General features: G+C 53.2%; 1 protein-coding gene across 1 annotated transcript; it reads right to left on the bottom strand.

Annotated features, from left to right (window-relative positions):
- Positions 1-1,465: 1,465 nt before the first annotated feature.
- Positions 1,466-8,774, bottom strand: TRAM2 (translocation associated membrane protein 2; the record flags this gene model as incomplete). Its single annotated transcript, XM_010185970.1, has 10 exons — positions 1,466-1,763; positions 1,964-2,136; positions 3,031-3,189; positions 3,327-3,431; positions 3,939-4,009; positions 4,148-4,232; positions 4,781-4,839; positions 6,311-6,427; positions 6,662-6,771; positions 8,711-8,774. Coding segments are annotated over 10 exons (1,017 nt in total), but the record flags the coding sequence as incomplete, so codon positions are not given.
- Positions 8,775-11,794: the final 3,020 nt, after the last annotated feature.

Genomic DNA, 11,794 nt, shown 5'->3' with positions numbered 1-11,794 from the left:
CCACTCGCCTGTTCCTGCTGTGGCAAAGCAGAACTAAAGCTACAGCTGGCTTTGCTGCACAAGAGGCACCAACAGCAAAGCCCAGCTACCGAAACTGCCCTGGAGGAGAGCTGTGGGGTGGGAGATGCCCATCTACTGCACACCTACCACATCTAGACTGGTGCATGGCACCCCAAAGCTCAGCAAGCTGGCGCTGACCCCCAGAACTCTGGGCAGGAGATGCTGCTCCCCAGCAAAGAGGCAGCGGGGGACTGAGCTGGTGGGGCACCCACAATGTCCTGCCCAGCGCGCACAGGTGGCAGTGGGCAGAAGCAAGAGGGAAAAGTGGTCTGCAGCAACAGATGGCCTCTGAGGTAGATTTGAGACAACTCCATCTGCCAACAGCTACGTGTCACAGGTCAGGCTTTTCCTTAAACGCCAGCTGCTCCTTGCAGCCCCGGCTTTCTTCCCCTTCCCTGTCACCTCATTCACAGCTCAGAAAAGGATGAAGGGGCTAGGTTTTCTGGAAGAAACCCTGCATTTGATAGCACCTTGGGTGGATACAAGGTCTGTATCCTTTGGAAACAAAAGAGTGAAGCTGGTGGCTGCCAATGGCATGGCTGGACTGGTACGGTAGGGATGAGGAAGGCGAAGGTGACAGCACAAGGGGCACAGTCCCACTGATGCAAAAACCCTTTGCAGCAGCTAGTTTGTCATCTGGACATGGTCATAAGCCATGAGAACACCAGATCCATGAGAAACACACAGGCTGGCAAAGGGCTTGGGCTAACAGGTGCCAGGCCAGTGCTCAGAGCGGGGCAGGACTCAAGGTTTCCCATGGACCTGAGGATGCTGCTGCCCCACGACAAGGCACTGTGAGCTGCAGAGCCCTGAGCCCAGCTCTTGGGGCTGGGAGGTCCAGAACAACTACAGGGCAGCTCACCTCCTGCAGCCAAGAGGGACCCAGCTGTACCAGAAGAGCTGGGGCAAGCAAAGGCAAGGAGATGAGTCCTATATGAAGAGGGAAATTCTGTCCCTTCTCTGCTGCCCCACTCTCCAAATACCAGGGGTCCACCATGAGACAAGATATGGTTGAGGTTCCTCCCTCAAACCCTCGTCTCTATTTGCAGCACCACCATCCCGTGGCACTCGCCAAGCACTGGCCAGATGTGCCCCAGGAGAGGCAACCCTCACCTGAAAGCATCTCTGAGCCTCCAGGTCACAGGGCCCCAGCACATCCCCCCAGGAGCCTGTTTCCATAACAGACACGTGGTGCCTTCAAGCTGCCATGGCCCTGACCCCAAGGCTCAGGGAAGAACCACGGAGAGAGGTGAAGAACATGATGCAAAGAAAAAAAAGGATTGTTTGGAACCATCTACGATGCGTTTGTAACAAGAATCCAAAGTAACCAAACACTAACATAGAAAAGAAAAAAAAATTGCACGCTGATTTAGGATGAAACAGAGGAAGGGAAAACCAGGAGGGGTGGAAAAGGCTCCTACAAGGGGAAGGGAGCAGGGTAAAGGGATCTTTTTGGTTTTATTGCAAATGGTTCAAGAGAGTAAGAAAGGAAGGGAGGAGAGCGAGAGACACCTTGGGATGATGATCGGCTTCCAAACTGTTCGAGACGACGCTCGTGAGGACCGGGAGGAGGAGCAGCTGCTTAGTCCTGGTATCTCGCCCTCCTCCCCAGGAGACAAACCTTGGCTACTACGGCGATTTCAGCTTCTTGGTTCGTGGCGAGGTGCCGTTCTCTGCTTTTATCACTCCGTTTTCATGGTAACCTGGGGATGGAAAGAGAAAACCTTGTCCCTACATAGGCCAAAATCTTAACCCTTCTGGGGCTGACCCATAGATATGGAGAAAACCACCACTGCAGGATGATGCTGCTGGAGACCCCCAGGCTTAATGCGGAGGGACAGAAGGCACCACCACAGCATCACCTGCACAGGAAGCAGCCCATAATGTCAGCCCTGGCACTCACCCGAGTCCCTCTTGAGCGGCTTGGCTTGCTGCTTGGCGCCGGTGGTGGCGGTGGTGGCTCGCTTTCGGCTGCTCTGCTCGTTCCAGTACTCTCGCCAGCGCCGCAGCTGCAGGTGAATGAAGCGCCACATCACCGAGGCCTGGAAGAGGCACACCAACAGCAGCACACTCATTCTGGTAGGGGCGGAGAAGAGGCAGGCTGAGAACAGAGGAACGAGGCCACCACCAGCCCAGACTTTTGCCCACACCAGGACCAGTGGCCGAGGTCCCCCTGGGCAGCTGCACCAAGCACTGGAGGCTGGCGCCATCCCTGTGGCCACCATCTCTGCTTTCTGTCATCCCCTCAGCTCAGGACCTTGCCCTCCCCACTAAGAAGCTCTCAGGTGCTCAGAGCATTGCTAACTCTTAAGACTTTAGGGCAGGAATGGATGAATAGGATGATCTCAACCAGCACTGCCCAAAACACAGTCTGCACGGTCAAGGTAAGACATCCTCAGCTGCTCTGTACAACTAAAAGGTGGTTGGAAAGGAGATAAAGAAGCCCTTCAAATCCTCAGCTGTGCCAGTAGTCCATAGCTCCAAAAAGCTTGGCCACGACCAGGAACGTGTCCGAGCAACTTCTGAACTGAACCTACAACTGCTGTATGGGCGAGAAAGGCCCCAAGTCTTGACAGACTGCAAAGCATAAGGAACCCATCCCATCCTCTGCTTCCCACGTCAACAGGCAGCAAAACATGTCCAAGCAGAAGAGAAAACGCCTTTTCATTGCCCACATCCACGTAAGTGCAGTTACAGGTGCAGAAGGGAAACTGTGCAAGCCTTTCTCTAAGGCTTTATAACTTTCTCATGCTTTATAACTTCACTCAATGAGCAATTTACTTGCTGGCTTTTCCCTTCTGTTGTGGCTCCATATCCTTTAACCCCTCCTCGCTCCCTCCGCACCCTCTTATCTCACTAGGACCTTCCCTGAAGACAACCCGGATGAGATCCCTGCTGGCATTTCCAAACTCAGCAAAACCCACCTTGAGATAACACAACCAAGGGAGATACAGTAGGGAACATTCCTACCTGAAGAGGATATTGTTGAAGAGAAAGCTGAAGACGTTCCCTCTCTCGGAGTCGAGGGCCTGGCTCTCCACCCGCGGCAGCCCGAAGCCGATGACCAGGATGTAAAGGGTGAGGGTGAAGAGCCTGGTGACCACGAACACGACAGCCCAGACGTTAAACCTGCAGAAGGGCAAGCAGAGGTGTTGGCAGGAGCAGCCTCCAGCGCTGAGCTGGAAGGTGAAAAGGAGCCCTCCCGTCACACTGACGGCTCTCCTGGGCACCGGAGGATGGTAGCCATGGCCAGCTCGCCTGCTTACAGCTTCTCGTTGTTCTCATCTGTGAAGCAGACCAGCCGGGCCATGTGGAAGAAGAATTCGGCTAAGTACTGTAGCAGCAAGAGGATCAGCCCCAAGCGTGTTAAGCTAGGAGGAAAAAGAAAGAAAAAAGCATCACTGAGCTGGTCAACCTCGGTCCTTCAGATCCAGTGACAGCATCACCCCTGCCATCCCTGAGCTGCAGCACCAGCCCAAAGCTGGACCTCTCCACAGTAGCTGAGGTAGGACTGCAAGGAAGAAAAGGCCTGTTCCCAAAACATCACAGAATGGTTTGGGTGGGAAGGGACCTCAAAGTTCCCCCAGTCCCACCCCTGCCATGGGCAGGGACACCTCCACCAGCCCAGGCTGCTCCAAGCCCTGTCCAACGTGGCCTTGGGCACTGTCAACTGTGTCAACTGGCACCCGCAGCTTCTCTGGGCAACCTGGGCCTCACCACCCTCATAGCAAAGAATTTCCTCCTAATGTCCAACTCAAAGCCACTTCCTTCCAGTTTAAAGTTTTATTCCCTTTAAGCCCCCAGCCCCATTGAGGCTTCTCAGATCACTCGCACTGCAAAAGGACCTGCAGGATGGGACATCAAGGCAGCCGACTCACTTGAGGAGGTACGCGCCGGCGATGTGCACCAGGTAGAGCGCGATGCACCGCAGCTGGCGGGGGATCTCCTCCTGGCAGGGGTAGAAAGCTGTGTTAACCCCTCGTCCCTTTTTGCCCATCCTCTCCCAAACCTTGCTTTTCCCTAAAGCAGGTGGTCAAACCACCTTGAGCATCCTCAGGGCGCGTGGGAGCACCCACCTGGCTCTCACCTTGCGAACTTTTTGGAAGTAGAGCTCCGGCAGGGCATGCAGCCAGTACGCCAGCTGGCACAGGTAGAAAAACTTCACCTGGAACCTGAAACGCAGGGATGAGCTGTGTGAGCCAGCCTGGGGCATGGCAAAACACCAAGGGCCCAGGCACCAGGGGAGGTGTCTGGCCACACAGCACCAGGCAGTCCCTCTACCACTTTGAAGCCACAGGATGTAGGAGACATCATTTCTGGACTGAAATTATATGTTGAGCTGAGCTAGCCACACCTGGAGTTTATCCAGATGCTTGTGCCATGCTCTCAGCAAACCTCACTCTTGCCAAAAACCAAGAAGGGAGGATTATCCCCCACTTTATTCCTACTATGAAAAATAAACAGCAAAGCAACTTGCACAAGGTGATAGCTGCCATGATGAGTATCCAAGCCCACAGGTGAAAGAAACCCCCTGGGAACACCCTCCCTGGGGTCACAAAGGAGATGTCCACCATCCCCCGGGACCTCACTGCAGTGTCCTTGCTGCAGGGTGCATGCAAAGGGTGCTGTGCTGTCAGCACCCTGCTCCCAGCCACAGGAAAAACCATAGAGAGGAAGGAAGCGGTCAGCCCAAGAACAAGATGCCCTTGCGAGTGCTTACGGAAGATAAACATGGGGGTAGTTTTCCCACAAACTCCGGGGGTTTGATATGTATCCTTCCTGAAAAAGAGAAAAGATGCAAGCCTTCAGCAAAAAGAGATGGGCAGCACATGGTCACAATGGGGTAATGCTACAGCAAAACGAGGAGCTGGGGATGACAGCCAAGTCCTTTCAGCCTGCAGTAACAAATGTGTACCCTGCACAAGCCAGGACTCGGCTCTCCAAATCTCAGCCACATTTATGGGTCTCTAGCACCCCAATCAAGTCTCATGAGGCCTCCACATTTGGGGTTGAGAGCTGCTTGCTTGGTGGCACAGGCGGCCCCAAGCTCAGGATGGGATGGTTTGGGTAACGTAAGAGGGATGCTCTGGAGGCGTGGGGGCGAGATGCCAGTACCACGGCTACCAGCAACTGTGCACATGGTCCAGAGGTGCTGCTTCCCCACAGGCATTTCCAGTCTGAGTATCACTTAAGCAAAATGAAGTACTTCTGAAGAGAAAGGGGAACAGAAAACGCCTTCAAGAATAATTTACTATGCAATGCAGAGTTTAATTTGCCACTGCCTGCACTCCCCTACAGCCTCCTACATTATGCTCGTGGGGCTGATTACAGGACAGGGCTCCCTTCTCGTTCCACGGTTGCACAGCTCCTGCCACAGCGGTGCTGCACTGGGCTTTGCAAAGAGCTGTTGGCGTGGAAAACTCACCCTGCCCAGGACCAATCTGTCACCATTGCGCATTCCTTGTCTGCCCTAAACCCCTTTTCTTGGCCTCCATGGATTTGCCAAAGCTTTCCTCCCAGCTGGACCTCAATGGCCACAGATAGTGAAGCATCGCCACCACTTCACACTGCCAAAACAGTTGGATCTCTCCAAAGATCTTCCTCCTTAGCATAAAACACTCTCACTCCGAATTTTTCTCCCAGCAGTCTTGGGTTGAAACGTCCCCAGTGCAACCCAAGGTGTGGTGTGGTTTCCTTGCTCTCAGCATTCCCCTCACCACCAGGCTCACCAAGAGAGGGATCACAAATATCTGCACATTCACCCAACACCTCTGTAAGGGAGATTCAAAAACCCCAAGGCACTTGAAACGTCCCCAGTGCAACCCAAGGTGTGGTGTGGTTTCCTTGCTCTCAGCATTCCCCTCACCACCAGCTCACCAAGAGAGGGATCACAAACATCTGCACATTCACCCAACATCTCTCTAAGGGGCATTCAAAAACTCCAAGGCACTGAACCCAAATGAGGAGGAAAATAAGGCTGAGAAAGACAGCAAGTCCCAGAGCAGCAGATGGAAATAACAGGGCCAGGCAGGATTGCTGGGGTCTAACTCCAAAAATATATTTTACAGCCCATTTGCTTGTTCCTCGCATGAAGTAGGAGAAGGATGTCCTTACTTGAAAAACTAAAATTGCTGAAATGTCCCCATCTTGGCCCAGGGGCTGGCTGGGCCAGCTGTTGTTGGGGTTTTGCGCACCAGAAACCCCAAATCCCACCCAGGGAACCCAAAACCCAGCCAGTCCCGTGCCTTACCGTCACCACGACGTACAAGCACCAAATTACGGAGGTGAAGTGGAAGGTGACCAGCTGTCCCGATTCATTGAACTTGCTGTGTTTGACCTTGGAGAGGTGGAGACGCCTGTTGATTTTCTGGGAAAGAGCAGAGGGAGAGAAAAGGAACAAGAAACCATGAGCCACTGGGTCAGCAACTCTCCCTACTCCTCCTCCTCCCCATCCCAAGCAGCCCCCAGAGATGAGGGTTCACTCATCACCGCCTCAACCCCCAGACCACCCCCAGAACAGCATTTAACTGCAGCAGGACTACACTGTCCCATGGTACTTGAGGTATTTTGGGGACCCAAGACACCAAGCAGCAGCACTCACGTCCAGGGCGTACTCCTGCACCACCGCGTGCAGGATGATGGCGATGAAGATGTAGAAGAGGATGGTGAGCAAGTCCTTCAGCCCGTAGTGATAGTGGACCAGCTCCCCATCTGCAAAGAGACCAGATCGTGGGTCAAATGCCCCTGACCCAAACGGCTTCTCTCTCACCCCTAAAAGCTGCTGAAGAAGGATTCAGCTCCCTAAATACAGACTCCTTACACTATTAAGAGATCTGAAACAGGGCCAGTGCATGAGAAATAAGACCCATGGGAGGTCTTGCTCTTCTAGAGCAACAGGAGACCAAACAGCACCCAAAATACCCCAGACGCCCCCATTTAGGCAACTATTTGCAGCCCTGCAGCTTATGAGGAAGAAGCAGAGTCAGGAATGCTGTTGCTCTCAAGGCACATTGCAGAAAACACTGTCACGAGTAGCTGCTGCTCTCCCTTACCCTGATCCTGACCATTCTTCCCTAATATCAGTGCTGGGAAGCGATTCGTCTGTCATCAACCCTGCTTGCCCTTGAACTAAGCTTCAGTCCGAATTGCTAAGATTTGAGGTCCATGAACAAGGTTTGAATGGGATTTATGAAAACACTTGGAGTAGGGATGTGAAAAAACTCGATCCTTTGGAGCCCCCCAGCTGGGTGCTGTGCAAACCCAGAGGCAGAAACGTTCCCTGTACCACAGAAAATGCAAGATAAAAGAATTGCAAGGCTAAAGAAAATAACATTATGCAGGTGTGTGACTGCTCTGCCCCCTCTGTTCTCTCTAGGGCATTTGGGAAGCTGCTCCAGCAGGAGCTGTGTGCGTGTGAGATCTACCAACTGCCAGGCAACAGCATCCTTGTTGCGATGGGACATGAAACAGCCTTGGAAAAATTCAGGAGAGCAATAACCCCCATCTGAGCAACCTCGCTGCACCAAAGTCTCTCCCCACAGCCTCTCCTAGCTCATGCCCTATATTGATACCCCAAAATCTGGTCCTAGTGAGATGGTTTTGTGTCCTCCTGGGATTTCTGGTAGCAGGAAAGAATAAATCACTTGACGGCAGCGGAAGCTGTCTGGACTGCGCCAGAGTGGAGCGCGGGCCACAATTTAATCTGGAAGCTGGGTGATCTCTTCAACCGTGACATCCAAAGATTTTAAGGGCAGACCTTTTATCTTCCGCTTGTCTGCCTCATCCAAGTTTCACTAATCACAACCACCCGGCTCTTCCCTTGGATGATTACTCAAACATTTCTAATTAACTGTAGTTTTTCTGCCACCGAACCAGGCTCTGTGCCCGGGGCGTTTGGCTCATCCCAGGGCTTTACCCAAATCACCTCCTGCTGCCTCCACGCCAGAGCCCACACCACTGCCAGCCTCAGAGGAGCTCTAGGCTAAGAGGCAGCAACTCACAGCCAAAATACAGACCCCAAACCTCCAGCTGCCTCCTGGCTGGGAGCTGGAGCACATCCTCTGGTCCATGGGGCTCGGACCTGTGCCAATTTGGAGCATCCTTGAATTACTCAGGACCACAAGCTGCCTGGAGCAGGGATGCTGTGCACCATGTGCATCTCCACACCCTCACCCTGTGCCATCCCCGATAAATAAAGCCAGACGGGAACTACCTGCGCAGCCCCCGCCGCTTAGCAAAGAGCTAAATTCAATCCCTCCTGCTCCTCGGCAGGGCGCTGAGCTGCTCTGGGCACGCAACCAGGCAATTCGATCTTGCCTGGCCAGGCTTGGAGGAGGATCCTCACCCTGCAAAGTGCACCGAGCAGCCTGACCACAGCAGAAACAGGGCAGAGAGCAAGCCCTAAAGCCCTCTCAGAAAGCATTTCTTCCCAAACCCAGCAGCATGAGGGCTGGCAGACACGACCAGCATGCTCCGAGACTCTCAAATGTTGTTTTTCTCCCACATTTCTTATTTTTAAAGTCTCCTTTACTATCAGACGAGGGCCTGGGCTGTGTGCATTGGTAGAGGGTGAGCCCAGGGCAGCTGGCAGCGAGGGTTTAGGGTGACTCGACCCTCCCCTTGGGGTGTCTGTGGCAGCAGCATCTCTTACCTGCTGTAGGCACGCTAATGTTATACTGAGGTAAGATAAAGAGGAAGGCAGTCTTGGCTGAAACCTGTTAAAAGAAATAAAAGCAAATCAGTTGTTGAATCCGTTCCTCTGCCACCATTTACTCCCTTTTTCCTACCATGCTGGGAAAGGCAAATCATCCAGGGAGATGTGCAGGCACCGGCTTCACTCGCAGAAACGCCTTTCAACCAGGGGATTGCTAGGGAAGAGGTTTGGGAAGGAGAAAAGGGTGAATAAAAGAGGGAAAGGCCTGAAAAAGCAAATGCCTGATGGGGGAAGGTCCTCACTGCCTCTCGAGGACGAGCATCCCTCCAGTAGCATGGAGCATCATTACGTGTGACCTGCTGCTTGGGGGACACTGGGAGCCTGACCCAGCAGGTCGTTTGTGTTAATTAAAACCATTCCTCATTACAATCTGCTCTGGGCAGCCATGCTGGAAGCCCGGCCTGGGTAGGGATGGCAGCACTCAGCACTCGAGCAAGCTCAGAGGTTGCAAAACACCACGGGCTACACATAGATGTATCCCCTGCACCTTTTTGGAGACTCTTCCAGTAGCATCAACCATGGGACTGGTGAGGCTGGATGCCTTTAGAGACCACCCAGGTGCTCAAGAGGGTCCCACAGGGCAATGGAAAAGCAGCTTAGGCAAAAGAGCAGAACCCTGTGCTGGCCATGCATGAGATCCCAGCCGTGCATCCAGCATCACAGGCTGGTCCAGAAATGGAAAACCAAAAAAGCCTGGGATCAGGCTTCAGGTCCCCTACGAACCAAGGCTGTGCTGCTTGCTTTCCCTTAGCTGCTTTTAATTCAAGGGAACGATCCCTGCAGCAGCAAAGCAGGAGGCTTCACAGTGCTGGGGCAGAGACGAGCATCCCATTCTGGTCCATCTGCAGGATGCCCCAAGCAGTATCTCTGAGACTGATGCACAAGGCCACAGCAAAACCCAGTGCACAGATGTCCTGGCACCAAACAGGCCTTCATCCTGTCCAGGCCTTCATCCCATCCAGCCCCACACCAGCAGCAGGTCACCAGAGATGTTTACCTTCCCAACGGCTCCTCAGCCACCCCTCCAAGTGCCCAGCCTCATACACCACCAGTCCCAAAAAATCCCGTGCCTGTTGGGACACCGATGGATAAAAGCTGCATTTCACATGGATGTCACTGCAACCACTTCAGAGCTTTGGGCTATTAAAAAGCCATCTGGAAATATTTTTTTATGTCTTATGGGACACAGGTGGGGGGAACGATGACACAGGGGCTTTGTCAAGCGTTCCCATCCCGCCCCCATAAGCACTGAGCAACCGGACGGCAGCTCCGCTCTGCCGCTGCAGGCAGCATTGCCCTTGTAGCAAACTCCACAGGTTGTTTTCATGATGTTTAGGGACTTTTATTTCCCCCACTTAAAAAAAGAAATCCCACATGTTACACTCTGCCTGTGGAGGAGTAGATGCGAGAAGCACGAGGGAGATGGAGATCACGGGCAAAGTTTGGGGTGGTAATGGAAAAAGCGCATCGCCTGGCCTCAAGCTGGCTTCAGGAGACATTTCTGGCTTTTGGAAGCCTCGCTGTCTGGGAAAGTGAAGTTGCTTCATCCCGGAGCGGTACAGCACAACCAGAACCTGGACCTTACATCCAAACCTCGTCATGAGCTGGTGCAGGACATGAAACAAATGCATGGCCGTGATGCTGCAGGGACAGGCAGTCATGTCATGGATGTGCCAATGGCAGCAGGCACTGAAGGTTTCACACCCTAACCCAGCACCTGGCTGACATCCAGGGGTGTAAACAGCTGGAAATGAAGCACCATCTCCAGATGAAGCTTCCTAACCTGCTGCAGGGGCTATAAGCCAGACTTGTGGGTCCGAGAAAATTACCCCGGAGCATCTCTGTGGTGGGGAGCAATGCCTGCATGGTGCTCAGCCCCAACATGATTTGCAAGGACTCTCCTAAATCTTCTTTTCTAGAGGGCCTGGTAGGAAGGTCTCCTCCAACCACTCAAGGACCAAGCAATGCTTTGTCCCATCTCCACACCTGCCTTTGGTTCCCATGGGTCAGAAGAAACACAAGAAACATCGCACAAGAAACCCAGAATAATGCACATATCATCCAGCTTAGCTCTGTCCTCCAAAATTCACCACCTACGAGGCCACCGGGCTCCTGATCACTCCCCACACCCTTGGCTGAGTCAGCTCCAGCTCCAATCCACCGCCATGAGGACATCTCAGTTCAGATGGGCAAAGAGTCTCCATTTCCAGCAGCTGAGGCAGATGGAGCACGAAGAATCAGCTTGAGCAGGACACTGGTGACATCTCTCCACCCTTGAAGATGAAGGTCCACAGAGGGATCCACATCTTTTTGTCAATGCTCACAACACACCCCTTACTGGCAGACACAGAGGGACAGGTGACTTGACTGAGGATGTAGCTGAGCTCCATTAAGACAACACCAGGCTCTAAAATCTCACGCTGCAGCTGTAACCCCCACAGCACATCCTCAACCACATCAACTGGGAGCACCCATGGTGCACCCACTGAAAACGGGTAACACTTGAACCGTGACATCCAGCAACACCACCTGCCCTGCAAGGCAGAAACCAGGTTCCCTTGGCTCGGGAAGGGGTGATGAGCATTGAGGATGGCAAAGCTTTAGAGCTCGCACCAAGTGTTTCACAGGCAGCCAGAGAAAGGAGAAGTTTGTAATGGGAAGAGCAACGTGAGGATTATTCAGAGGCACGAGACGCTTGCTGTCCGTTTGCTCTGCAACAAGATGCGGGTATGGGAACAGCAGCTCCAGGGCAATGAGCAGAGCTGGAGCTGCCACAGAATTGCTGCAGGCAGGGGCAGAATTGGGCCTCTGCAGGTATTATTATAATATTTTTTTAGATATGCTGTGAGGCCACCTCCTCCATCAGGACCATATAGGAAAGGCTGTATATTCCTCATTCACTCCCTGCCCTGCATTAAGGGCACCTCCATACAACCCACCACTGCCCAAGAAGGTGAGGGAGATGCTCCTCATCCCAGCCTCATCCATGAGAGACGTGCCTGAACCAGCTGAATTTGGGAA

Source organism: Mesitornis unicolor, unplaced genomic scaffold (assembly GCF_000695765.1).
Source record: "Mesitornis unicolor isolate BGI_N332 unplaced genomic scaffold, ASM69576v1 scaffold19226, whole genome shotgun sequence".
In the NCBI taxonomy this organism is placed as follows: domain Eukaryota; kingdom Metazoa; phylum Chordata; class Aves; order Mesitornithiformes; family Mesitornithidae; genus Mesitornis; species Mesitornis unicolor.
Note: the sequence above shows the minus strand (reverse complement) of the source record. Positions and strands in the feature narration are given on the sequence as shown.